Source organism: Syngnathus scovelli, chromosome 11 (genome assembly GCF_024217435.2).
Source record: "Syngnathus scovelli strain Florida chromosome 11, RoL_Ssco_1.2, whole genome shotgun sequence".
Lineage (NCBI taxonomy): Eukaryota > Metazoa > Chordata > Actinopteri > Syngnathiformes > Syngnathidae > Syngnathus > Syngnathus scovelli.
The window spans coordinates 10,625,702-10,651,338 of NC_090857.1; the positions used below are offsets into that span (position 1 = coordinate 10,625,702).

Sequence of the window (25,637 nt, forward strand, 5' to 3'; positions counted from 1 at the left end):
TCAACATTAACTAAGAGCTAACGCTAACAACGTTTTTAAGCTTACCTATTTTTTACCTATTGTTTTTCACATAAAAGTGCTAGTCGTGGTCCGGCATTTTTTTCAAAATTTGAAAGAAATGTACATTGAATTCACGTTGTTGGGACATTCACTTTAATGGCAATCATTACAGATCAGCATCACAAAAATAGCAATCGTTGTAGAAATCAAATTAACAGCAGGAACATTCATAAAACATGATTTTATTTTACTTTTTAAAACTGACAAAGCAACAATGCAATCTCAAATAGATAAATAAATTCCTCTCACATATTTCTTTTTTTTTTTTTTTTTCAATATAGTTCTGATATATACTGTATACTCTAGCAAAAAACTACTTGGCTGGTAATAATAACACAGTTTCACCATATGGATGTCACCTGAAGTGTCTATATGTACGTATGTAGTCCTGTATAGAACATCAAACAAGTAGTCCTGTATAGAACATCAAACAAATACAATAACATTTAATGTATATCTAGTACTTAGAATAGAATACGTAGAATAGAGCACATTCAGACTAAACAGTCACAAGGCATCCTGAATGTATTTTTCATCTTTTTCTTTAAAGCTCTTTGTAGCACTGAAGCAACCCTAATCACCCCACTCTACACGCTTCCACCTCTCTTCCTATGCTCCGCTTTGATTCTCCTGCCATTACATGGTAATGAAGCTTGAAAATAACAGTCCCAGCCCCATTCGTCCAGGTTCTTATTGGCGGTCACAAGGCCTCGGCCTCCTTTCATCTCCATTAATCAATGTGAGCTTCATCTGATTGCCGCTGCCTGAGCAGTCCACCGGTCACGTGGAATCGGTTGTGTACGAAAGGCAAAGAGTCCAGTCTTAACTATGTTTACGTATTATTCCGTGTTGTTGTACTAATGCGACAAATGTAGCTTTGTGTCGTCACGTGCGGTTGTGGAAGCAGAGGGATGCTAACGGTGATTCAAATCATTGCTATGAGCTAGCAGGATCTTTGTCGTTTTTTAATACAGTGGAAATAACCGTGACTCAAAATTTGGCCCAAAACACCCAAAGTAAAATTTGATCTATTTATCAACTTTTAATTTATCTATGTTGATAAGCCAACAAAGAAAATGTTAATGTTGAGATTCAAGGAAGAATTAAAATTGTTTCCTCAAAGCAGTACTGTGCTCAAAATAGTGATAATTTTATAATTTTCTTGGGAAAGTTTAAGTCTTGTTTGTTTTGATTAATTTCATAAGAGTAGGCAAGCAAACTTTTTTTGTCTTGCTCATTTTAGTTGACTTTTTTGATGGGACTCAACGAATAATTAGCAGACAAGGAAAATATTTATGACAACACTAAATGTAAAAAGGGAATTTATTGTCAAATGCTGTACTCGCGCTAGCTAGCGAAAGCGTTGTTTTATTGTTGTTATTTTCTCTACATATTAGCTACAAGAAGTGATTTTGCTTATTTTACAGTTTGAAAAGCAAAACAGTTTTTTGCTGTGAATCAGTTATGATAAGACAAGGTGGAAATTTTGATTTCTACATTGCTCTTAAGCATTACTCGAATAACTTTTTACATAACAATTGACAATTAATTACACAAATAGGTACCTGTCGTGTATGAAAATGTTTTTCTCCCTCAATCCATCAGTTAAAATTCAAACAAGTCATGTCAAGCCGTGTCAAGATCTGAAAATTCAACATTAGTAGTGTACGTGTGAGACACTCAAAAAGCTTCTGAAGAGCCAGAGTTAAATATTTAAATATTTTGTTGAAAAGCTGCAGCTCACTTTAAATGTTAATTTATGGTTAAAGCTGCAAAGATTTAAGTTTAAAGTCTCTCAGGTAATTAGCTGCACTTTAGCAGCCAGTACACAAAGTCACAGAGCGGAACTAAGTCCTTTGTAGCCGCCAATCACTTTTGTGAGTGCTCGCCGTGATTGACTCCGTGGCGGCCAAGCGAGAACATTCACGAGTTAATCACAAAGATCTGTTCTCAAGATTTGTGACAGAAATTCCCAGAGGAAAATGCTTTACGTAAAACGTTACTGTTGCCTCGTGAATCCACCAAACCCTTTTCTTTCAAGCCATAAAACGAATCCACAATGTCATCGCTTGCAAATACGACAACAGTGACTTCAATACTTGGCGTCACCTCAAATAAATGAGCCCGTTGCAGTTGTCAGCATGAAGACAGTGTCTCCTTTCAGTTAGTCGTCACAGCAAAAATCTACTACCAGACGCGACATTTTTGCTCTGGGTTCATCGGGCTCCCTTGCTGGCACTGGAACGCCTCTGAGAAGGCTTCAAAATTCTGGAGTGAACCGAGAACCCTAAGGCAAAAAACAAAGAGCATGTGAACTCCACCATGAAAATTCAATACTGAATTGAACTAGGGATCTTACAGTACCAACCACTTACCTGTATTCTAAAGGGCTGTGAGAGTCCGTCTTAATGGATTGGCTGGCATATTCGGGTCGATATGCCCCGCACCAAACCTGGATGAAGCAGAGTAATAATTTAGAGCTGTGAGTAGTAATTTCTCTAAAGCATCAATCCACTGATAAATGTCTCTGAATCTTGTGCAATCGCATGTATCCTTGTTTTTGTTGTTTTGCTTACTTGGGCAAAGTTAAGAAAGAACAACTGCTTGTGATCCATGTCCAGACCAGGCAGACGAGGCTCTTCTCCTTCTGTCTCCACCCACTTAAGGTAAGCCTTTAAACAAATCAAGCATCAATTATAAAACCCATTACGCATGTCTTGTGTTGGTTTAAATCAATGTAACATCACACCTTATAGGCTTGCCGAACCCCTCCGTTATCAGCTATGTTCTCCCCTAAAGTGCTGATTCCGCTCACCTAAAATGACGAATAAAAAAATGCTCAGAAATATATCCCGGTGAGGCTGATCTACAGTTACGAAGAAGTCTTACGTTTTGTCCGCCAGCAAGTTTCCAGTTGAACTTCCCGTACTGCTGCACTATGCACTGTGACTGCTCCTTGAAATGTTCTGCCGAGTAATTACTCCACCAGTTGAGCATGTTGCCGTCCTTGTCGAAATTACGCCCTGCCATGGAATACCAAGCATGGTACATTAATTTGAGTACATGTTGATCTACCCTTCAGGGGTGTCAAACTCATTTTTGTTGAGGGCCATTACGACTGTAAACAAACTGATGAATAACTAAGTTTGAAACTGGAGACTAGTAAAAACCGTTCAAATATTTTTTAAAGATCAATGGTAGCAAAAATTGTTAGTAAATCTGTATTTTTTTAAATAAATGAAGACAATTTGTAACTTTAGTATTGATAGATGAAGTTGATGTACAGTTTGTCTTAGGGGGCCACATAAAATGATGTGGCGGGCCGTATCTGGCCCCCAGGCCTTGACTTTGGCACCTTTGCTGTTAATTTTGTCACATACAATACAGAGTAAAATTTTGTTATCTGCATTTACAGAGCAGTGGATTGCAGAAAAAACATTCATAAAAATTAGAATACCCGGCGAAAAAAGCCATATCCTAGGAACCTTGGAGTAGACAGAGATAACTGGAATAAAAACTGGAATATTCAGAGAAAACTGGAGTTGCCAGAGACAAGTCTTAAAAGTTTTACCATTATCATCAAATCCATGCGTGATCTCATGACCGATGACCATTCCGATTCCACCGAAGTTCAAAGCCTGCTGTTGATGTTTACTGAAGAAAGGTGGCTGCAGGATGCCTGCGGGAAACACTGGAAACACAAGAAGGTGCGCATGAGCGTAGCTGAAAAATGCTAATCAGCAGCGCCATTAAAGATCTTACCGATCTGGTTTCTGTTGGGAGAGTAAAAAGCGTTCACCACTGCAGCACCGATGATCCACCTGAGTAGCGACCAGGAATGTTTATAATCCCATCATCAAGCATTCGTCTGCCCAAAACACCCTTTGTTGAGTTTTAACTTACAAGTTAGGATCCACCGGCTCTCTGAGCTTCTTCAAACTCTTGTGGGCCTCAGACTTGAGATTCTCCAGAATGTTCTCAAAGTAGTGTTCCTCGCTAAAATTCAACTGATTTGGGAAAGCAGTACAAACGAGTGGATTTAATGTATTTTGTTATGCTCTCCACTAAAACACAGTCTGTTTTCTTACGTGAGCATACTCTTGGTCCAGTTTCTGGTTATCTTCTTGCAGAATGTGATCTGGATAGCCAATATGCTCTTTGATGGCCATGGCCTACAGGAGATGCACTGCACTTAGTGACAATTTTCAACTAATGCATGCATGCGGTGATAGTCACTGACTATGCCTAGTATGTATATCTATTTATTTCCATGTCTATTTGAAATGTAGGTATTCCATTTTAAACACCTCAGATCTGACATAGAAGATACTAGAGGGACGAGTATGTCTCCCAACTGGCCTGGGATTGCTTTGAGGTCCACTGAAGATTAAAGAGGTGTCCAGAGTCAGACTAGACTTGACCCTCATTGCTTGCAAAGACTCAAATGAGTGAAGGATAATGTATAAGGCTACCTTCTCTCTGGCCTTCTCCTTAGAGGTTGCATCCATCCAGCCTAGCTCCTCAAGTGTTTCCACATACGCTGTTTGGATTTTTCCGATGAGGTCACTGACCTATGATCATGAATAAACAAAGATGATTATGACAACTCGCCCTGTAATTGATTGACGACCAATTTAGGGCGTCATCTGCCTTCAATTGGGATAAGTTAAAAGATAGAAATGGTTGGATGGATAATGGCCATTTTTTGTAAAATTTTCATCGAGTGAACGTGAGATGTTCCTCACCATTCGTTTGCTTTCCCCGGCAAAAGTCTCTCGTACGTACAGCGCTCCGACGGCATTCTCCATGCTGCTCTGGACGTATCGGACACATTCTCGCCACCAGGCATCCTCCACCGTGGTCCCATACAGAGTCTGAGACGCACATAAACTTTAACCCAGAAAGAAATTTTCCTATTCAGGAGCGAAGCAGCGGTGGAGTCTACCTTCCTGTAACGGGCCCTGGCGTCTTTGAAACGTCGACTTAAGCTGTTAACTCTGTCAATGACCAGCTGCCAGGTAAGATAGTTCTGCATAGTTCTGCATATATGAAGTGTTACTATAAACACACATTTTACTTTCAATCTTTATTCCTTGTTTGTGCAACTGCTGACCGAACACTGTGTCTGGAGAGGACTTCATTCATCTTGTCCAGGTAAGGTGAGCTGTACACCACCACTTCCTCTTCCAGCTCCACAGTGAGTGACACGCTGGATAGCACGCCTCGAATAAACCGTGTCCAGTTAAAACCCTGCAAAACAAGTGTTAAAATGTTTTTTTCTTATAGTCTAGGTTACTGTAAGATGTTTCTTTTATGGGCCAAGAGGGCACCAGGTTTGACATCACTGTATTTATTCAGTCTTTTGATGAATAGAAAAAGTCTTGTCTGCTATGAAACAGAAAGTCGGCCATTTTGGGTTGAAGCAGCCATTTTGGGTCAATTCCAAGTCTCGTACTTGACTATAAGGGAATTAGTCCAAATGAGCTCCAAACCAATGCAGACATCCTAAACAGATAAACAATGCGAAATTGCAAATCTAATCTGGCATTGAGAAGAGAGATTGCATAGAGCAATAAAAAACAAATAATAATCTATAAGGTCGTGAGACTAACAGCAGCTGCCGCCTCATGACCATAACATCTAATTGTTACAAAACAAACTTTGCAAAATGAGCCACAGGTTGTTTCAATAAATCTCAAGCAAAATACGTTTTTTTTTTTTTTTTTTTTTTTTTTTAAATCACGTGTAGCAGCCCGCTCTCGTAAATTCCAACATTTTTGTTAATTACTTTTCTTTTTGTCCGACTGGAGCATTGTAATCAACTGCTTCTGTGTTATCTCTGGAAGCAGACATGCAGTCGTCACTCACGTTAAAGCCAAAAGTACTCTGCAGCTCGGTCACCGTCATCTTGTTGTAAAGAACGGTGACATCCTGACGCTCCTCAGCCGGCAATGTGGCCTGGATGGAGGCAAATCATGAACGAGTGCTATTAAGCGATAACTGCTCATTGTTGTGCCTTAAAATTTAACTGTGTAGTGGTGATTAGTCAGTAGGGGTGCGGCGTCTGTCCAATAAAAAAATATTTGACATGTATTTCAATACAAGGACGGTTTCCTCTCTTTATCGTGACACTCACGTTGGCAATGTCCGTCTCCAGGTCCAAGACTTGCATCATTTCCTCCCACACGCGTTCATCGTCCTGCGTCAGGTTCCTGTCCTCACGGGTCATCTTGGCGATGGCGACCATGAAGTGGAGGTAGGCCTCGCGAACCTAACGGTGACATTGACAATTATGACAATCTATAATGAGCTTGAAAAATGGTAGAATATAAGAAAATGATCGTCAAATCAAAATGGGCCCTTACCCTTTTGTAGTTTCCATCGTTAAAATAATAATCTCTTGAAGGCATCCCAAGTCCCGGCTGGTCAATCTAAACAAAATACAAGATTTTACTGTTATTCCTTAACAGAATATTTCGGTGACTATACTTTTATACAAGTATATTTGTGGTCGGTGATGTAACAGAAAATATTTCTTGAAATACCTTCCAATTTGTAAAAGGACTTGTTAGTTTGATCGATAACCAAATGTGTCTCCTTTGCCCTTATATGATCGTTACCTATATGGATGTACAGTAAACAATTTGTTGACGATAAAGAGATGACAATCTTACATAAACGATATGGCGCCGAGAATCTCGGTCGTCGGTCCACACGTACATGTCCAGGAGAGCCTTCTTATGAAAGCGAGCGGTCATTGTGGCCAGCGTGTCCTCGAGGTTCCATTCTTCCTCTGAAGTAAAATCTAATTTAATATAATCTGTGGAGCACTTCCATTTCTTTTAAGGTTCAATATGAATGAGCAGGCAGACATTAAATATTGAAGATTTCGGCCGTGTAAGCATCAGATAATAAAAAGAGAACATTTTGCAATTCAAGGCAGCATTGTGGACATGGTCCGCCTCACAGTTCTCAGAAGTTCCTTTTACCAGAGGTGGCGTTCCAGTCATCAGAAGCCACAGGCCAGTCGCCGATAATGTCGATGAGCATCAGGAGTGGCTGAGAGTCGCGCTGCTCAATGAGGCCTAGACAAATCAAGCGGTCACAACATTAGGGACACCTGCACAGGTCACATCTCAGTAAGATCTCTTACAAAGTTCAGTAATCATAATTATTCTATTCTGGCACCAATTGAGCTTTTCAATGTTACAAGATGCAGCTGGCTACTTCCTGGAATAAATTAGTCAATCATGTGGACTTTTAGGTTCAGACATGGATGAGCTTACTTTCATTCAAGCAGGAGCTGTAAAGTATTTTGGCTTTCTTGATGGCATCTCTGTCTTCTTTGCTTTCCGTCTCCAAAGCACCTGAAAGACAGGAGACAACACGTTATATTATTATATAATATATAATATTGACGCAACCTCGTAGTTGGTCATTCGGTGCTCGAGCCACGCACTGACCTTTGAGAACAATCTCCAGCTTGTCCCTGAGGATGTCAAAGACGCTGTGACGCGAGCTGGTCTCGGGGATGACATGGCGGTCCAGCCAGCCCCCGCAGGCGTACTGGTAGAAGTTATCGCAGGGCTTCACCGACGCATCCATGTTCTGCAGGAGCCGTGACGCTGTAGGGGAAGGGTTGGATTGTCAAAATGAGACTTATTTTTACGACACGTTTGTAAGTCTTGAAGGCCTCACCTGCGATTACGCAGTCTGCAGTTGTGCACACACTGTCGAGGTTGGAGCGCAACAGCTGACCTGGATAGAAAAAATAAACAACTCATGACTTTGGTACCTCAAATGTTTTACCATTTTGCCTTACAATGAAAGTTTCAACTTCAAAGTTAGATATTGTTGTAAGTGTTAAGAAACCAAAAAAAAAAAAGTTATTTTACTCACGATGTACGTATATGTCAATAAATCAGCCAATTAATCAGTTTAGAAATTGTTTCTGCTAAATCGGCCGCAAAAATCCACATTGGTTAGGCTCTGATTTGTATACAAGCAATTAAAATGTTCATTTCATGCAAAGTCATTTATTTATTTGTCAGGGCATTTAATCGACCACAACTGCACTGTTTGCCTTTGAAGACATTTCGTCTGCTGAGTCTCTCTGTAAGGCATCTTCACAATTTTGCATGGAAACAAAGGATACCATTCATGGTTGGTTGGAGGCACATTTTGCTGCTTTATCTCTCACCAAGCGTTTTTTTTTTTTCATGAACTGATGAAGCCTACTCAGATGAGAGATGTCCACTTGCAATCCATTCAATATCTTGAGAACTCATTTCAGGTAATGTCTGGTTTTTAAGTGCAGATCAAACATGACGTGTTCCATTGTCATGATGACACTTATCATAAGGAGGACTCTTTCGCCCCATTTAGCCCTCTTACTGCTTCTACTTTCGTAAGTTCCTCCAGTACATTGTGTTCAGCCGGCGGCGGGATTGACTCGATTTTTTGGTGAACAAAAGAGTCTGCAGTCGGTGCATTTGAGTCTGTCTTTTGAATGCCGTCTGACCAAATGTAACTTTGAGTGAAGTCGGAGATTGCTTGTGCAAAGCATTTGGGAGGGATTGGCGGCACAGTAGACTTTGGTGCGTCAGCACTGACTTTTGTGCCACACTGCTGACTTGGCACCAATGAGACTTTAGAGTATTAAGCGAGGTGGCGCTTGCCCCGTGACAACACTTCACTGTGCCGTGTTGACTGTCTGAGCTTTAGAATTGCTCACCTCCCATGTCTGCTGAGCTGCGAGACACACTCGAACGCTGAGATTGTTCTGGAAGAAAGGGGGAGGGATTAGACATTTGTTAGAAAGCCACAACTCAATTAGATGGTCAACTTTATTGATACCTTTGAGCACCGATGTGTAGAGGACCACCAGGCCGGCCAAGGCGCAGCTGACTAGCAGCAGGAGCACAGACAGACCGATTTCTGCTACCGTCCATCCACGTTTGCCAGGTTTACCCGATTTCTCCATGATATCCATTTGGCTTTCAGATTTGCCCATTCTCCTGACTGTAGCCTCTGTCAAAAAAGCGAGAAAAAAATGGGGCAATTAAGGTAGATTTTTTGATTGCTTACAACATGGTAAAAGGACCTTGAAATAATAGTCAGATAGTAAATCACCACGGCAATATTAAGGGATGGATAAATAGATCAAATCAAAATAACTGAATAAACAAATAAATAAATAAATGTCATTTTTTGAAATGTTATCTAGTCAGTTAATTACATTTTTATTATGACCGACGCAAATAAATTCACTTTATTTCTCATGCATATAAGTATAGCGTTGTCATTCCTTTCTTCCAGCTTGATGAGACGCAACGCTCACAATGTAGAACATTACAGGCTTATCACTGCTCGCCATATGCTTTGAATAGTTTGGGCGTAGAATTGAATATTTTGGCGAAGGTTAATTTCACTATTAAAATTCGTACAAACACATTATTAGGCTTTGAGCCATAAGCCTATTTCAATAGAGCTCATTTGCATATATCATAATTATATGCACATGAAGTCAATTTTGCGCGACTGGGATGATGGAAAGACAATGTCAATCAGCAGTGTACTGCCGCCTCAGTTGTGCACCACCTGTTTCTCTATCATTTGGCCTGAGAGTAAATCACAGGGTCACACCGAATGGGAGCATTAGCGTCAAAAGACCCTCCTCATTAATACTCATGGTGGCACGTTTAGCAATGAAAAGTGAGCGGGAAAGTGGTTCTTGTTAGCGAGCCATCAGAGTGCATCCAGACGCATCTGTCTGCAGTTATAAAAGCTTTTAATGGAGGCCTGGTGTAACATATTGTAACGCTATAATGTGTATTTAATGCCCAGTACGTTTATTTAAAAGACATTTGGAGCACGTTGGACTTTCTGCATAGAAATCATATAGCTATATCTACAAACATACATTTGGGTTAATATTTTATATCATTCCTATATTACACGTTTTTCTCCTGCTGGTGATGGACCAAACATACTATATGTGTGCGTGTCTGTGAGTGTGTGTGTGTGTGTGTGTGCGTGTGTGTGTGTGTGTGTGTGTGTGTGTGTGTGTGTGTGTGTGTGTGTGTGTGTGTGTATTAACTATGAGTTAACAATACAAACAATGCAATTGATCGCAATTAAATATTTTAATCGCTTGACAGCAATACGCTATTGCATGATGAATGGCATAAGAAAGTGACAAAGGTCTACAGAATATTAATGAAAGATAAAACTTTATATATAGAACACTTCTCATTCCTCATTTTAAGATTTTTTTAAGGAGCTGGTGAAGGCAACATAGACTGTGCTAAATACATTCAAAATATGTCATGCATTTACTCTAAACAACTGTTGCCACTTTCTTGTTTCATTTCAAGGCAAAATGTACAAATCCAACTGCTAAGTATATATTTGAGGATCATTTCTACAAATTGAAATAGCAAAAAGTCTGTACAAGGACCTTTTTTAAAATGTCAAATTGCAAAGGCTAAAAGTTGCCCAGTAAGCCCACCTCTTGGAATTAGTCAAAGTGGATCTTAGAAAGTACCACTAATATAAATAAATAAATAAATGTATTTAACCACAACATGAAGAATTAGCACTTAATGAAGACTTTCCAACCACTCTAAGTGATCCTCCCATCATTATCATCATTAGCGGTCACCCCGGCAACAAAGAACGAGCATCTTACCTTTGAACGGGGATGGTGGATGTGGGCGAGTCGCTTCCCTCCCCCCCACCACCACACACACTCTCACCTACTCTCACCCCCACACACAGCGCGCTAATATCTCAAAACACCCCTGCTGAGTGAGCATCCACTCAGAGCTGGTGCGTGGAGAAATGAGTCCGTGCTGCGGTTTGCTCGAGGGGGAGATCCACTTGTGAGCCCGTGTGGCGCTCGCGGGGGACGAGGGAGGCGGCAGACGGAGAGAGAGAGGGAGAGAGGGAGGGATGTAGGTGTGTTTCTGATAAAAGGAATGCCAGGACTATGCGTGTGTGTGTGTGTGTGTGCGTGTGTGCGTGTGTGTGTGTGTGTGTGTGTGTGTGTGTGTGTGTGCGTGTGTGTGCGTGTGTGTGTGTGTGTGTGTTTGCATTGCGGTGCGGTGCGAAAACTTTATGAGAAGTAGATTGCCCATAACTGAGCAAGCAACACATGTAGACAGACAACATTCACAGACATATTTTCTTTGTCCTCCACGCAGAACAACTAATATTAGTGGCGAGCTGATGAGCTGATAAAGGAGTTGAGACATTCCAGTCATTAAAATATTTTTTTTCATTTTATATTTTAAATGCATGTACTGTAAGTAAAAAAATATATATATAAATACAGTTTCCAAATATTTGTACATATTTGTGTAATGTATTACATTGTCAATATTTTCAAAATATCATGGTAATAAATATTAATGTTGTATTTTTTTCTGGAAAAAAATCTATATAATATAAATTGTAATATTGCTAGAATAATTTATAGAGATTTTCAGTTTTAAGATATCACTGTGTAGTGTGGTGTGCAACTTCCTTTTAGCATACTGGGCGATGTGTGAAAATTTGGCCCGTCACCATTTTATCGTCCCCTGTGACCCGTGTGATGGGACCTGATTAAATGCTCTAATTAGCTGATCATCAAGACTAAGTGCTTGCTCAGACAAGACCAGATGAGGAACGACCTTCATATGCTATATTACTATGCAGCACTATACAGATTGGTGAGACGTGAACGCTGATAAGCTTGCGGCATGATGAGTGATGGCCCGCAGCCTGGCGGGTGGGAGAAGTGGAGCTTTGCAAAAGATTTAATATTTGATGAATGAATTTCATCGAGCAGAGAGGAAGCTTCACCTCAAATATTCATCGTGTTCGGCCTTTTGTTTGACTTTCAATCATTAATAATATACGTGCATCATTCATCTGGAATTAATATGAGGTCAAATGACATATTAAACAATCTGTTTTTGTTCCATGCGATTACTGAAAGGAAATGATGATAAATATACTGTATGTTTGCACTTTAGGATATTTTCAATTTCATATGATTAAAGTCTAAATATTACGTGGATAAAGTGATGGTGTGATAAGTACATCATCACAGTTGGAGGAGACACTAAGTTCATGTATTTTATCTATGTCATATATGTATGTTTTTATAACTTACAATATGGATATTTAAACCCAAAACCCTTTTTCTGTCACCATTTTTCTACTTAACCTAAAAATGTCACAAGTGTAGTCAGCCCACTGTTCTGAGATGACGAAACACATTTTCTCCTAAGAGACTTTTTTGCACTTTTAATTTTAATTATGTTATCCTTTTCAAATAAGTCCTCCCTTAACACTGTTCTGACAAATTACTTTAATGGGAAGAAAAAAAAGTCATCAAAAGCTGCTTTCTTCTTGCCTACTAATGCGTGTCTACTCAACGTGAGTGCTTTTAAAGAGTGCCTTTCTCTCTCGCTCGCTTGCTCTCTTTTTCTCAGTGTTTATTCAACTCCAGCTGCTTTGCAGCCAGCTGTGTTTTGGAGCACCGTCCACTCACGTGTCGCTTGTTCCAAACGGTCATTGTCACAGTATTCCACCACTAATCATGTTTACAGACAAAAACTCTAAAAGCTTTTTAATTAGGATGTTGTCCATGTTGTTGCAAATGTTAGGCTAGGCCACCTGGCAGGGGACGCAGGAAAACCACTAAAATTATCTCATGCCATTATTTTGTGTCGTTATGGATTTTTTATTGCTATGTAGGCTAACTATTTATTTGGCATCAATTTCCAAAGCAAAGCAATCAGCTTTGTGATGAAGCAATAAATGTCAGTGAGGGAAAAACATTGAAATATTATGAAAAAGGAGATGCAATGTTACAAGAAATAAGTTGGAATGTTACGAGACAAAGTTTTAATATTTAAACAAGAACGTCTTGTGAAACTATTATTGCAACAGTAAGTTAAACATTTATCAAAACTAAGTCCAAATGTTGTATGAAAAACATTGCAGTTTCATGGAATCACGTCATGGTTTTGTGGCAAACATTTTGAGACTAAAGTTCAATTATTACAAGAAATAATAAACTTGCAATATTTTCAAGGAAAAAAAGTTGTATTATGAGAAATAATGCAATGAATTCCAAACGTACGAGGATTAAATCATATTTGAAAAAAAGAGAATACATTCTAAATATTACGAGAAATAATAAATGATTTGGTTTAGTTTGATTATTAAACTATACAAAATAAATAACAACAATTAACAAGCAGTAATCTGAAACAATGATTTTAAAAGTAAAATTTACTGCCAAAAAAATTCATCCGAATATTCGATTCATTGATTGAGTAATCGATTAAAATATGCGGTACTGCAATGGCGTTTGCATTCATTTTAATTGGGAAAGATGAGGATTTGTTTTTCTAAGTCCGTTCCACTGTAAGTCTGAACAAAATACAAGCGTTGAGTAAAATGGGCCTAACGCCGCCAATTGATGGGCGTCATCAACAGTTATTTGCTCCTCTGCTGATTTAATAGACCTCACGAAAACATACAGCCGAATAAGCAGGCCCGTAGTGGCACAAAATGTTGAAACGAGGTCACGGCAAGCGCCCTCCTCCATCAATCAGGAGCCAAAACTGTGCCGTAAACACGGCTGACCACACAGCAGGAAAATACGTGAGCGTGCATAATCACCATTTGCATCGCTTCTATAGTGGTGGCAACGTGATATGTTGCTTTCCACGCTTAATGAATGTTTGTATACCAAACTGTTGGGAGGTTCGCATTTGAAGTCGTGAATTGTTCGTCCAAGTCTAATAATATTAATACCAACAATAATACTAAAATATATGTATATTTAACCAACTATATTGTTCATTCTGCTTTCTACCTTCCCTTCACATTGTGGCAGCAGTAATCTCCTTCATCTTAATGGCGTCGGCACACGGCCAACACAGGAGGCCCGGCGCACACAATCGATCCGTTTGCCTTTCGTTATCGCACAGGAACCTTTAGCTCACCAATGGCTCACCAAACACCCCCCCCCCCCCCCCACCCCCTCCTGTGCCTCTCCAACCCTTTCTACCTTCCCTTTTGGTCATCCTCCGAGTCCTCTATCAGATTATTCAGATGGCCTCTTGTCACCTCATCTCACAATAAACCCCAAGAATGCGTGAGAAGATGCTTGCACCACTACAGATTGAGGTCCTCCTCTGTGCCTATAACAAGTGAGGTTTTCAGGACTGCTGCTATACAGTGATTGCCATCAGTTATTTTCCAAAATCCGGTATCATCTCCTCGGTTAAACTTTAAAGGATTAACTCCTTAAGTGTGCAGTATTTTTATTTTGCTTTATTTCTACAATGCAAACTAGCAATAACAAAATAATATTTATAATCACATATATAATATACATATGAGTAGCAATATTGAAAAAATAAATCATTTTATTTAATCTGATCTTAAAAGTCATGTTTAACAATTAAAAAAATGAAATCTTCATCAAACAATCAAAAACAAATTGTACTATAAGAGAAACGTTTTTGTTCAAATTAAATCATTTTATTAATAGAATAAAAAAGAAAAACAGAATGAAAAGAGTTGTGATACCACAAAAAAAAGACAAGGATAAAATTGTAATATTAATTGAATAACACAAACATTTATGAGAAGAAAACATTTATGAGAAGAAAAGTCTATGACTATGAGAAGTGTTTTATATTCCAAAATCAATTTACGTGAATAAAATTAGCGTATTATGAACAAACAAAAAAAAGTTCATGTTTAGCGGGTGATTGTTCAATGGTGATTGTCCAAAGTGGTCATTTAAGATATGCATCTCCAAAGTGTCACTTTAAACAACTTTGTATTTATACTGTACTATGTTCAAATAGGTCATTATTGACTTTCTGACACAATACTAAAACCGTACACTGCTTTGCTCATCTGATCGAAATGAGAACGTTTTTTTTTTTTTCTTAATTTATGTTGTTGTTCGTCTGCACCTAATGAGCAACAGTGGCAGGCCATAATGCTGGTAGCCCACCAGCGGGGGGTTTAATTGGACAGGCAGGGAGGAATATATAACCTGCCGACTGGCACCGTTGCCTCGTAATGGGGTGGAACCGGGCGCCGGTGTGGTCAACTAATCAAAACGCAACTGGGCCTGCTTGGTGAGCTGTGACCGGAATACTGAGTGGACATCTGGGCCCAGTCGCTCCGCATCAGTGGCTCGGCAGGGAAGGTGGCAGAGCGGCTATCGGGGCGTGTCATTATGTGGCCGTGACCCTGCAGCACCTGCAGCATAGTTCATTATTAGCGCAACCACGGATGGATGGCTTTAATGTACGGGAGGCCAAGATGGATATGTTCTTTCGCACTATTATAAGACTTGTTTTAAAGTGCAACATGCTGCCTGGTGACGAGAACTTCACTGTTGAAGGTTTGCCTCACTTGGTCGCTTGAAGGTTTGCCCCAAAATGATATCCAATATACAGACGCCCGGTTGAGTGACAGAGCCTGGGCCTTACCAGTCTTAATCTACCTCTGAATACCACCACTATCAGGTCATAGTTATTGAAAGCATCAATGTCTATACAGTGGAGCCTCGGTTTTCGAACGTCCCGGTTCTCGAACAAATCGGTATTCGAACAAAAAATTCGAGATGCTTTTGCTTCGGATGTCGGACGAAATTCGGTTGTCGAACCTCGCGAGATAAGCCGAGAGGACCCGCATGCCAACTGCTTCCGTTCGCTATTACATTCTTGTTACTCTGAGGATTTTATCAACTCTAATCATGCCTCCAAAGGAAGCAAGTGGAAGCAGTAAAGCCATCCTAAAACACAAAGACGCTCCTAAAGCAATGCGACAGTGAGCGCCCGGCGCGCTGCGGTTGCGCGATCGGACCAAATTAAGCTCCCTGCGCACTGAGGTCCACTTAAATTTTGGAAAGTCCATTAGGACTTTACAAATATTTTCTAAATTTCAGCGACCGCTCTGTCACAATAATGCGACCAGCGCGGTGCAGTTGCGCGGTGGGTGACGCGCTACAGTTGCGCGTTCGGCGGTGCGCTGCAGTTGCACGAGCGGACAAAAATGCGCAAATGAAAAAATGCTTAAAAAAGGCTAGGTTGTTTTTTGCTTGGAACGGATTTCCCCCCATTATCTGATGGGAAAACATGATAAAGAATTCAAACAATTCACTTCCCGAACAGCCTTCTGGAACAGATTGTGGTCGAAAACCGAGGCTCTACTGTATATACAAATGGCGCCCTCTGGCGCTTAGAAAATACAAATTTAACGTGCCCGCCGCTTTAAGAGCGCTCACAGCAAGGCATGGTGGGTAAGAATTCTTTTAACCAATCAAATGACCGGGTTTGTGTGTTGCTATGACGATGGTGACGGGGTGGTGGTTTGAAGTTCATGCAATGGCGTCACTTCTAAACGCGGATTTAAAAATATACGAATACGCGAATTTGATGTCGTAACGGATGTCATTAGGGTGAAACGACGTTTGTCTTGTAACGTAATCAGTATGTAATCAAATAGTTTACCAAAACTGTAAGAGGAAAAAAATAAAGTGGTTTAGGTAAGTAACTCTTAAAATAAGTCTCTGAAACGGCAAAAACAAATAGCAAGTCTCGGAAACTTACAACTAACAACCAAAGTTGAATACCTAGAATATGGAACTATGGTTTAACCTTGAAAAAAAAATCTGTTAGTTTTTTGCAGCATTGAAACGCCCTCCCCCCACCAACGTTCACAAAAATAGTGCATGTATCTATCGCCTTCCATCGATCGATCGATCTACAAACACAAAATTGACCATGTCATAATGCAAATAGTGCATCTGTCGATCTCCACACACAAACATTTGAAATAATCAACATCGTCAAACTGCATCTAGTCATACTCTATCTCTTCAAACGTTAAAATGAGGTACCTTTTTCTACATCACCTGTGCACTCGTATAAAGTTGTTAAGCGATAAGCACTCAGTTAGAGAGAGGTAACATTTTGCTGCCTCTGATGTTCTAAATCAAAATAAAATCATTCATTCATTTCAGATATGAATGAGGGACCAACTCGTGGCTCGATTTGGTCACCATCTTTTGCCGTTGAATGCGTCCGACCATCAACACACAAGGATGACGACTGGGGGCCTTCTGCTGTTAAGTCATGCCTGGCGCATCACAATAAAGAACAGGTGAGCAGAACTATGTCACGTCGGTCCAAGAGGTCCTACTTCCATATAGACACATTTTTCCCTAAAACCATTTAAAAAAGTTTACAGATTTCTTTTTTTTTTTTTTTTTTTTTAACAGCGAAAGAATGCTCGAGTCACATTTCAGAATGGGCAACACCTGGAGAAACCGGTCTCAGACAGCGGCCCGAGTATGCCGCCGTTACTTGGATATGACTGGATAGCAGGTACATATCTTTAATTTAAAACTCCCCCAGGTCTAACTAAATAACATGACTGTAACATCCTTTAGCCAAACTTTCCCAAGAATGAAGAATTTAATTTAAAGAATGAAGGATTAAGGATGGGAAAAAAAAACAACAACCTAATATTACTGCCGTACTGAGAAGCCCTGAGAGAAGTTGCTACTCCAGTATAGTATACCCGTTGAATGGAACACGTCGAGAATTTTTATGTGTTACTGTTCAGGTGTCCTTGATGTGGAAAAGTCCCTGGAAGAACGCTCAGATGATTTCTACAATGATCTCCAAGACTTTCGAATGCTAAACGAGAGCGAATGCATGCAACAGCCTCAACCTAAGTGAGCTATCCCGCCGCCACTGGTTGTGCGGTTCTTGTTGTCTTCACCTGATACTGATCATCACACGGTTTTCCTCATAGATATTTATCAGATAAGCCGTCTGTCATGTCACTGTTTGCAGACACCGACAGCCTGAATGTCTATACACATAATCATCAGTGTAAGTGCTTCATCATTTTGCACTTATGGCGTGCCCACTGTTTTAATGATGCTCATCTGGGCTCCTTTTCATCCAGGCACATTCTTGTACAAGCTGAATAGTAGACTGTTCCCCGTCCCTATTGACCCCGACGAATCCTGTCCGCTGTGCAGCAGGCCCAAATGGTCCCACCCCCACACAAATGATAAACCAGCTCTCGTCAGGTAATAACATAAATACATATCCTCCACAAGTGTTCCATCTCAACAGCGATAGAAAATACAAATTATCATAGTTTGGGGATTTAAAAAAAAAATAGTTTGGGAAGGGTGGGTTTTTAAGGCAAAATGAAGTAAGTTTCATGTGGTTGCTTTTATAAAATGGTCTCTTGTTTTTGTGTGTTTATTATTCAGGGTTAGCATCCCTCACTCCACCCTGCTGCCACCTTATGACTACAAACCACCTTGCCGCAATAGCTTCAATCCAGCTGATAGTTTGGGGTTGTCCTCTGTAAGTAAAATGAATTTAGCATTTTTAATGTTGCTAACGCGTTACGAAGGAAAGTGTCACTTTTCCAGTCAAGACTACTTTTATAATATCACAAAAACAACAATTCACTTCTTCATGTCTTGTGCCCTGCTGTTATCCAGAATTGCCTCTTGGGCTGGTCCAACACGGTTCGGAGCTACCAGTATTTGCAACCACCCAGCAACCTTGACTTACGAAGTCACGTGGAAAAGCGCACTGAGCCACCAGAGGTGAGACGATCCACTTGACCTCATGAGATGCTATGCCTGCATAATCTTAAACCACAATTTGTTGACTAAAGACTTCGCAAGTGTGATTTTATTTTTCTTCTTATTCTTTTTTCAGGATGACATGTTCACGGCCTTTTCATTTGACCAAGCGCCACCTCTTACTCCATTGCCCCGTTACCACTTTGAGCACATCTCGCCCAAAAAGAAAAGAAAACGACGTGTACCTTTGTTTCGCAGCTGACAGACCCTCAAAAAAATGTCCCTTTGTTTTTTTTTATTATGTAAGGCTTGTTCTCATTTGGACCAACTTGCGAGTGACTTTTGTGCGAGAGGCAGGAGTCATCTAGGACTGGTTGCCAGCCAATTATAGAGTAGACAAATCCACATTTATGTACTTTTTAATAAGTCTAACATACTTTTGGAATGAAGGAGAAAGTCAGACTATACAAAGTCCACACAGGAGGGCTCGTGCCCAGAATCTCTTACTGTAAGGCAAAAATAGATTTTACAAGAAATTATGAATGTTGTGTAATTATGTGTGTTATGTCAAATAAATATACTGATCATTTTAGAGCACTTTACAGTTCATACAATGTCCTGGCTGGACCGCTAAAGTCCCAGTTCCATTAAGTAGATAATAAAGGTAATTTATGACTCCAAAAATGTCACTAATAGTTAAACCGTTATTCCATCACAAGCTTTAAAAATACAGTAAGAGTGTATGTTCTATATGTACATAATACTGTTCCGCATTTCTATTTAAAGAGGGTCTTATCGCCATCTTGTGGTGTCTTAGGGCATTTCAGAAAGAACAAAGAAAATGCCAATATGAGGTCTCAAGGCTGCTGCAAATCACTGTCGTCAACATTTTCAAACTGTTAGTCTTGGGTTAATCTATTACCACTGCTAAGCAAATTGAAATGCAACCATAAGGAAGATGTTTTAAAATGTAACAATACCATACAATGACATTGAAGTGAATGTCAGCAGCCTCAAGGATGTGAAGCAGACATCTGAGCATTACACCACTGTGGAAACGGAAGACAAAAAGAACAAGCTATTTTTACACAGTGCTCTTCTTTTCGCATTTCACAATTGTGGGTTGAGTCATTTTCAAAAATCTTGCCGGGGCTGCAGTTTATTTTGTCTCTCAGAAGTCCAAATGAAGGAAGTATCATTACCCACCACAGACAGAATTTAAAAAAAAACAAAAAAACTTCCCATCTAATTGCAGATGTTGTCGTTGAACCACACATCAAATGATAAATGTGCTTATTAGAATATAATTGGGAAGATCAAGGAGATTTACTTCCAGCTGCTGTTGGCAAAAATCGTCAATTTGACATGTAGTGATAGAGATTTGGACACAAATGGTGGGGCAACACATGTAGACTAAAGTCTGCTAATACCAACTGTTTAATTCTTAAATTTACTGCTACCCTATGTTTTTATAAAGTTGAATATGTGCTTTCTTTTTAAAGATGCAGATTAATGACATTGTTACTCATTTCAACGGGGAATGATGATTTTAAATGCAAATGTTTTGAGTTATGGGCACGGTCATAGAATGACTGAAACTCGTATCTCAGGGCAGCACTGCATTCGTGATTGTGAGATAATAGTACAATTTTGCTGCATTTTGGTAATTTCAGTGTGTCGTTTGCATGTGGGGTGGGGTGGGGTCACACATGAGAGTGGGTTCTTGCGAGCGGCAGTCTTACAGAATTTCCTTCCTCCAGTCAATCACTTGAAGGAAACCGCTAATGTTTTAGCACAGCTCTGCCAACTTGAATGTTCTGACGGGACGGGATGAAGGACATCTTGGTGCTGCTGATGATGATGCTGGGTGTGCACACGCTCAAGGTGTGTTACATTTGTGTCGCTTGTCAGTGTTGGTGTGTAATTTGTTTTGCTTTTTGGAGTTGTTAAACATGAGTTACATTTGGATTGTATGGTGACTCAATCATGAAGATATATTTTGATTGACTTTAATGCTGCTAGCATCGACTTTAATTATGAATATATTTGGTGGTTATTTATTAAATTTGAAGTCTTAGTAAATTTATTGTTCAGCCTTAAAAAAATAAAAAAAACTGTTCTCCTTAAACCGATACTTCTGGGTTGCAGCCGCCGTTTCCTGTCACACAATAATTTCTCTGCTGTCAGCATGATTGCTTGTCAACTAAATGTTTCAGTGAGTATATTGTTGTGGTGTAAGGTAGAAAATACGGTTGTAAGCATTTTTCCAAGGCTTCGCAGCTGGTCGAGATAAACGTCCGCTATGCCTCAGGTGGGGAACAAAGGCCGCCTTTATGCCTGTTGCTGCAGCTTTTTTTGTAAGATGGTGTGCTACTGTTTCAAGCTCCTCTATCAAGAATAAAAAAAAAATATTTGGGTTATATACAAATAGTTGGATCTCTGGAGTACCTGCTCACCCATCAAGTGTGAAATTAAACAGTTTATCTATTTTTTCCCCTCCCAGATTTATTTTGTTGTGGATTTTGCCCATAGGTGAAATTTTCTAATCATATTGTGTTGTATTATTTATTTTATTTAAGCAAAATATTTCGAGGTATTTCATTTTAAGTGGTATTTTAATGTTTGCATAGGTTAACAAAGATGTTTTGTTCTATCCAGCAGGTGTTGTCGCTGCCTTACCATGTAGAGCCGAACAGAAAGTGCAACAACCCGGATCGAGAATACTTGTTGGAGGCTTCAGGCCTATGCTGCAAAAAGTGTCCTCCCGGTAAATTTTGGAATGCTTTCATTAGATAACAAATAAAGTGTAAAGCAATATAACTATGAAATATTACAACTCATTTGCTCCAATAATAAAGACTTTTTTTTAATATAAAGAGACATGATAAATATTTTAATAGTACTTTAAAATTACTATTTATTTTCATCTACTGTCAGGGACTTCAAAACATTTAAATTCCAACATTTAAAAAGCATTGAAATATCCTGTGTAAAATTAAATCAATACGTGAATAATTTTTTTATTCTGTAAATTTACTACAGAAAATAATTTTTCAGTTTTTAGTGGTAGATGAATTACAATTAAAATTTTAAATTGTAATACAACAGACGCAATAAACTGTACAATACACAATAAAATATGGACGATTTTTTTTCTCTCCTGCAGGTTCGCGGCTGACGCACGAGTGCAACGGAACATCAGAAAGCGTGTGTGAGCCATGTCAACATGAGCAGTATATGGAGAGCTGGAACTACGCACCAAACTGCTTCCCTTGCGCCAAATGCAAAGCTCGTGAGTCGTGACAATTCCCGTCCATATTGTCATTCTCTACATTGTATGATGTTTTATCTTTTTAACTGCCAAGACAAAGGCCTGCAGGTTGCCAGCGCCTGCTCCCCCAGCGCCATGTCCAAGTGTGCGTGTCGACCTGGCATGTACTGCTTCATGCATTCTGATGAACACTGCACTGCCTGTCATCAACACACATCTTGCAAAGCTGGTCATGGAGTCTTTATGCCAGGTGTCAAGATTATCCCTACCTCTCAGAAAGGTGTTCTTCACCAAAGAACCTTGTAGATCGGATGGCGTGCATGCTGTGTTTTCCAGGAACGGCTGACTCCAACGTCAAGTGCAAACGGTGCCGTAACGGGACATTCTCCGACACGTCCTCCACCACAGAGCCTTGTCGGCCTCATACAAAGTGAGTGAAGTGCCTCTGGCTATGTGTGACAGTTTCACAGCTTACTTATCAGACCTGTTTTGTGTGTAGCTGTTACGGGAGGCCTGTGCTAAGAGAAGGCACTTCCACGTCCGATACAGTGTGCAAGCCTGGCATGTTGCCACACACTCAGACGAGCGTGGTCTCAGGGGGGACTGTGGACCCTTTCTCTGAACAGGCGCTTTTGGATGGATCATTGTCATCCTCGTTGACAAAAAGCCCAGGAGCTGACGGTGAACTAGGTATGTGACCCCGTGAGCCCTAATCTATGAAAATGTGACTTGCCGGAGAATTTTTTTTCTTCACAATTTAATTATCCGAATATAGTGTCTATGGCATGGTTTTGTCAAAATGCACCTTAAGGTTTGGGAAATAATACATTTACTGTAAGTAATAAAATAAGAACATATTAGTATTTTTTTTATGTTTTTAATTTATTTCATCATTTAATTTATGAATCCTACAAATAAGAATAATGTATTATTTGTTGTTGAAATCATCCTGTTTCTGTTTACCACAGCTGCAGCAGTTGCCAGCATAGTCGCGACAGTTATGTTCTTTGTCATCATCGCCATCATTCTCCTGGTTCTTTATAAGACAAGCTGGACCAAAGGTTTGTGCTTTTTATTTGCCTTTCTTGTGTCTTACTTGAACTTACATGCTATATATGTAAATCCAGTAATACTTGCAGAATGCCTCCAGGTGACAGTATAACTCTACAAACACTATTCTACATTCAGTGTTTCGCTGACAAAACTCTCACACTTACTTTAATGTGATCTGCTGTCACTGTTAGGCACTGCGCACTTTAATACCAAAGACATCACCAATGAACACAACGAGAGTTGCGATGAAGTGAGTCATCATCATCATCATCATTTTGTGGTTTATTGTGGACACGAAAGAATGTGATGCTGATTCCCTTCACCTGCCGCAGGTCCAAATTGCTCGTACTTCCTTCGTGGCTATCTCGCCGAGGGAGCAACACTGCCTGCTGCAGAGTACCGAGATCAGTTCCAGCCACGACTCCGGCGACGACATTGCCTCTTCACACAGCAGCCAGGAGTCCATTGGAGGTCTGCACCCTCAGCATTCCCCATCAGGGTCCAGTGTCCATTCATGCACCTTCAGCCCTGTGAGCGCCGGTCCGCATGTCAACGTTAATATCACGTTCAATATAGGAGATGGAGGTTCACCCATACCACCAGGAGACTTGAAGCTCTGCCTTGGACAGGAGGAAGACTTCAGTATGCCAAAACAGGAAACGGGAAAAGAGTTGCCTGAGCAGGAGAGTGTGGAATAAAATGCATGAGTGCCTCTTAAAGTGGAATTTGCACACACCAGCAATCAGGCCTAATTGAAACATTTTTGCCCTCTTATGGTCAAGGTCAGTAAAGGCCAAATTGAAGAAAACTAATAGTGTGTGTGTGTGTGTGTGCGTGCGTAAGTGCATGTAAGTGGAATATATTTATTGTATGTATTGTATAGTGATTAAACAGGTAACCCAAACTTGCACGTTCATTCATAAGCTTTTGGTAAGATAATGCTGCCACTTGCTGGAAGATCGCAGAAACAGCAGCTCTTTTTTACTATTAATGCGCATTAAGTACTTTTGATTTCTTGTTTTACTTCTCAATTCAAATGCTTTAAAAATTAAACCGTTGCATCGACATGGTAATAAAGAATTCTAGTGCTTGGATTTTTCATTTTAATTTAAGCAAACCCGAAGACGAGAACGTGGAGGAAATCTGGAACGTTCAATCATTCAGGGACGGTATTAGAATAAAATTAAATTGTAACATTTCACGAGGACGCTTCAGTGGCAAACCTACTTAAAAAAGAAAGACACTAGAGAAATATAATTTGATTTCCGTCGATTTTTATTAATAGTTGACTAACTGCTTAGCTTCTATTAGTCCATTTTCCTCAAGAGCACCCCTCGTCTTACCGGCCAGTTGGTTGCGCTTGTTGCCGCTGTGTGTTGCTCTTCTTCCTGGTGGAGACTTGCCTCGGAGGTGCTGCTGATGTCGTTTCACAGCTTCTGGTAAGACCAACAATCTCTCTCTTTTTAAGCAGTTATTTCACTTTTTGCAATCTAACGTACTTTCCATTTAAACCTTAGTGCGACCTCTTGCGGTTTCCGGCTTTACGCGTAGCTTTTTAAAGGACTATTTAAAGGGTCTCTGTCCGGTCTCATCTCTTTCCCCTTTGCTGCTGTTGCTGGTGGTCGTGTCGCTTGTGTAGACAAATCTGCTTCACCCTCAAACAAGAGTAACTAAAGGTGAACAAGTGAGCCAGGAATAAAGCAGTTTTTTTTCTGCCTGCATGTAAAACGTTCTGTGACATAGCCAAGCTGATAAACTCCACGAAAAGAAGGCAGCTTGTTGGATAGCGACACCGGCAGGGAGGAACTTCGACACTGCAGACTACTGCAGATTGAATGTGGACAGTTGTTATTAAAAATACATGTATACAGGTGCACATTTTAAGCGCTCTCATGGTTTAAACCTGGCATCTTCCTTTCGTAAACTATCCTTTCTTTCCCCTTCATTGCATTTTGATTTATTTTCAGTTTGAATCAATTTAATTAATATTATGAACTCATCTATTTAACAATAAAAACTGTATAGGGTTTTCATTTTGCAATCAATTAAGTGCGCTTCATTAACTTCCTTGCAGTGGGAGTCAATGTTGAACCATTAAAATGTGAGTGTGCACTGTGAAGGCTTTCCCACACTGCACTTAGTAGTGCACAGTGTGATGAATGTTGATTTTTTTGGACATCTGCAAGTGCCTTCGAATTAAATGTGTTCATTCTAAGATCAGCAGGGTGTGACATCAGAGGAGCATCCATTCAGAGACGAGCTGGTGGAGTAGTACTTGATACTTACTTGGTGGGTCAGAATCAAGAACTTAGGAGGCCATGCTTTGCCCACACCTACTTTGGAGTGGAAGTCTCATGTCGGGGGATTCCCACTTGTTACTCTGCTCAATGGATGAGACAAGAAGCAATAACACAAAATGTCCTCCATTGTTTTCCTTTGTTTATCGTATCAAGTTCCTCTTCTTCCTTATTGAATTTAGTGTGAGGTTACCGGCCGGATTACGGTGTAGCATTCCACCAAACGTTATCCCATGTTCACAAAAATGACACTTACATGACACTGCACATTCACTGGAGGTCATATTTAATGATTAATGATTTATTTCTCTAT

The 25,637-nt window shown here is 40.0% G+C and overlaps 4 protein-coding genes and 1 long non-coding RNA gene across 10 annotated transcripts in view; 3 read left to right on the forward strand and 2 right to left on the reverse strand.

The window, feature by feature from the left end:
• Positions 1-130: 130 nt before the first annotated feature.
• On the reverse strand, positions 131-22,391 carry mmel1 (membrane metallo-endopeptidase-like 1). Of its 3 annotated transcripts, XM_049734533.1 has the most exons (25): positions 22,244-22,388; positions 19,684-19,752; positions 8,917-9,090; positions 8,795-8,842; positions 7,759-7,818; positions 7,524-7,685; positions 7,347-7,427; positions 7,050-7,145; positions 6,735-6,853; positions 6,426-6,491; positions 6,197-6,331; positions 5,929-6,018; positions 5,174-5,310; positions 5,006-5,099; positions 4,806-4,934; positions 4,533-4,631; positions 4,149-4,232; positions 3,964-4,067; positions 3,823-3,881; positions 3,632-3,751; positions 2,950-3,083; positions 2,810-2,875; positions 2,637-2,732; positions 2,436-2,512; positions 131-2,347 (listed from the first exon to the last, which is right to left on the reverse strand). In XM_049734533.1, the coding sequence occupies exons 2-25, from the start codon at positions 19,694-19,696 to the stop codon at positions 2,248-2,250; spliced, it is 2,343 nt and encodes a 780-aa protein (XP_049590490.1). In that variant the 5' UTR covers positions 19,697-19,752; positions 22,244-22,388; the 3' UTR covers positions 131-2,247. The 3 variants fall into 3 exon arrangements, with proteins under 3 accessions (XP_049590490.1, XP_049590491.1, XP_049590492.1); XM_049734534.1 differs by lacking the exon at positions 19,684-19,752 and having other exon boundaries at positions 22,244-22,391; XM_049734535.2 differs by lacking the exons at positions 19,684-19,752; positions 22,244-22,388 and adding an exon at positions 10,751-11,066.
• On the forward strand, positions 16,425-19,295 carry miip (migration and invasion inhibitory protein). Its single transcript, XM_049734553.2, has 9 exons — positions 16,425-16,633; positions 17,111-17,250; positions 17,369-17,474; positions 17,716-17,827; positions 17,908-17,987; positions 18,064-18,190; positions 18,380-18,476; positions 18,617-18,724; positions 18,840-19,295. Exons 2-9 carry the CDS (start codon positions 17,113-17,115, stop codon positions 18,963-18,965), a joined length of 894 nt encoding a protein of 297 aa, XP_049590510.1. The 5' UTR covers positions 16,425-16,633; positions 17,111-17,112; the 3' UTR covers positions 18,966-19,295.
• Positions 20,428-24,121, forward strand: tnfrsf1b (tumor necrosis factor receptor superfamily, member 1B). 4 transcript variants are annotated; one of them, XM_049734549.2, is made up of 10 exons: positions 20,428-20,587; positions 21,362-21,470; positions 21,870-21,995; positions 22,069-22,224; positions 22,311-22,404; positions 22,474-22,664; positions 22,943-23,035; positions 23,219-23,277; positions 23,360-23,498; positions 23,604-24,121. In XM_049734549.2, the coding sequence occupies exons 1-10, from the start codon at positions 20,534-20,536 to the stop codon at positions 23,723-23,725; spliced, it is 1,143 nt and encodes a 380-aa protein (XP_049590506.1). In that variant the 5' UTR covers positions 20,428-20,533; the 3' UTR covers positions 23,726-24,121. The 4 variants fall into 4 exon arrangements, with proteins under 4 accessions (XP_049590506.1, XP_049590502.1, XP_049590504.1 ...); XM_049734545.1 differs by having other exon boundaries at positions 23,360-24,121; XM_049734547.2 differs by having other exon boundaries at positions 20,431-20,587; positions 21,365-21,470; positions 23,360-24,121.
• LOC125977708 (uncharacterized) lies at positions 23,268-24,516 on the reverse strand. Its single transcript, XR_007484716.1, has 2 exons — positions 24,371-24,516; positions 23,268-23,702 (listed from the first exon to the last, which is right to left on the reverse strand). It is a non-coding gene; the product is annotated as an uncharacterized lncRNA (long non-coding RNA).
• trim62.1 (tripartite motif containing 62, tandem duplicate 1) overlaps positions 24,372-25,637 on the forward strand; it is a 22,254-nt gene continuing 20,988 nt past the window's right edge. Inside the window, exon 1 of the mRNA XM_049734538.1 lies at positions 24,372-24,466. The gene's annotated coding sequence lies outside the window, so the exon portion shown is untranslated. The remainder of the gene's footprint in view (positions 24,467-25,637) is intronic.

Bases quoted from the DNA above. Each gene is read 5' to 3' on its own strand.
- miip (XM_049734553.2), top strand. From the start codon at position 17,113: ATGAATGAGGGACCAACTCGTGGCTCGATTTGGTCACCATCTTTTGCC. The intron at 18,191-18,379 runs GTAATAACATAA...TTTATTATTCAG, and splicing joins GATAAACCAGCTCTCGTCAG to GGTTAGCATCCCTCACTCCA. The intron at 18,477-18,616 runs GTAAGTAAAATG...GCTGTTATCCAG, and splicing joins ATAGTTTGGGGTTGTCCTCT to AATTGCCTCTTGGGCTGGTC.
- mmel1 (XM_049734533.1), bottom strand. The intron at 7,146-7,346 runs GTAAGCTCATCC...TGATTTGTCTAG, and splicing joins CAGCTCCTGCTTGAATGAAA to GCCTCATTGAGCAGCGCGAC. The intron at 4,233-4,532 runs GTAGCCTTATAC...CATCTCCTGTAG, and splicing joins AGGAGAAGGCCAGAGAGAAG to GCCATGGCCATCAAAGAGCA.
- tnfrsf1b (XM_049734545.1), top strand. From the start codon at position 20,534: ATGAAGGACATCTTGGTGCTGCTGATGATGATGCTGGGTGTGCACACG. The intron at 21,996-22,068 runs GTGAGTCGTGAC...TTAACTGCCAAG, and splicing joins TTGCGCCAAATGCAAAGCTC to ACAAAGGCCTGCAGGTTGCC. The intron at 22,225-22,310 runs GTGTCAAGATTA...TGTGTTTTCCAG, and splicing joins TCATGGAGTCTTTATGCCAG to GAACGGCTGACTCCAACGTC.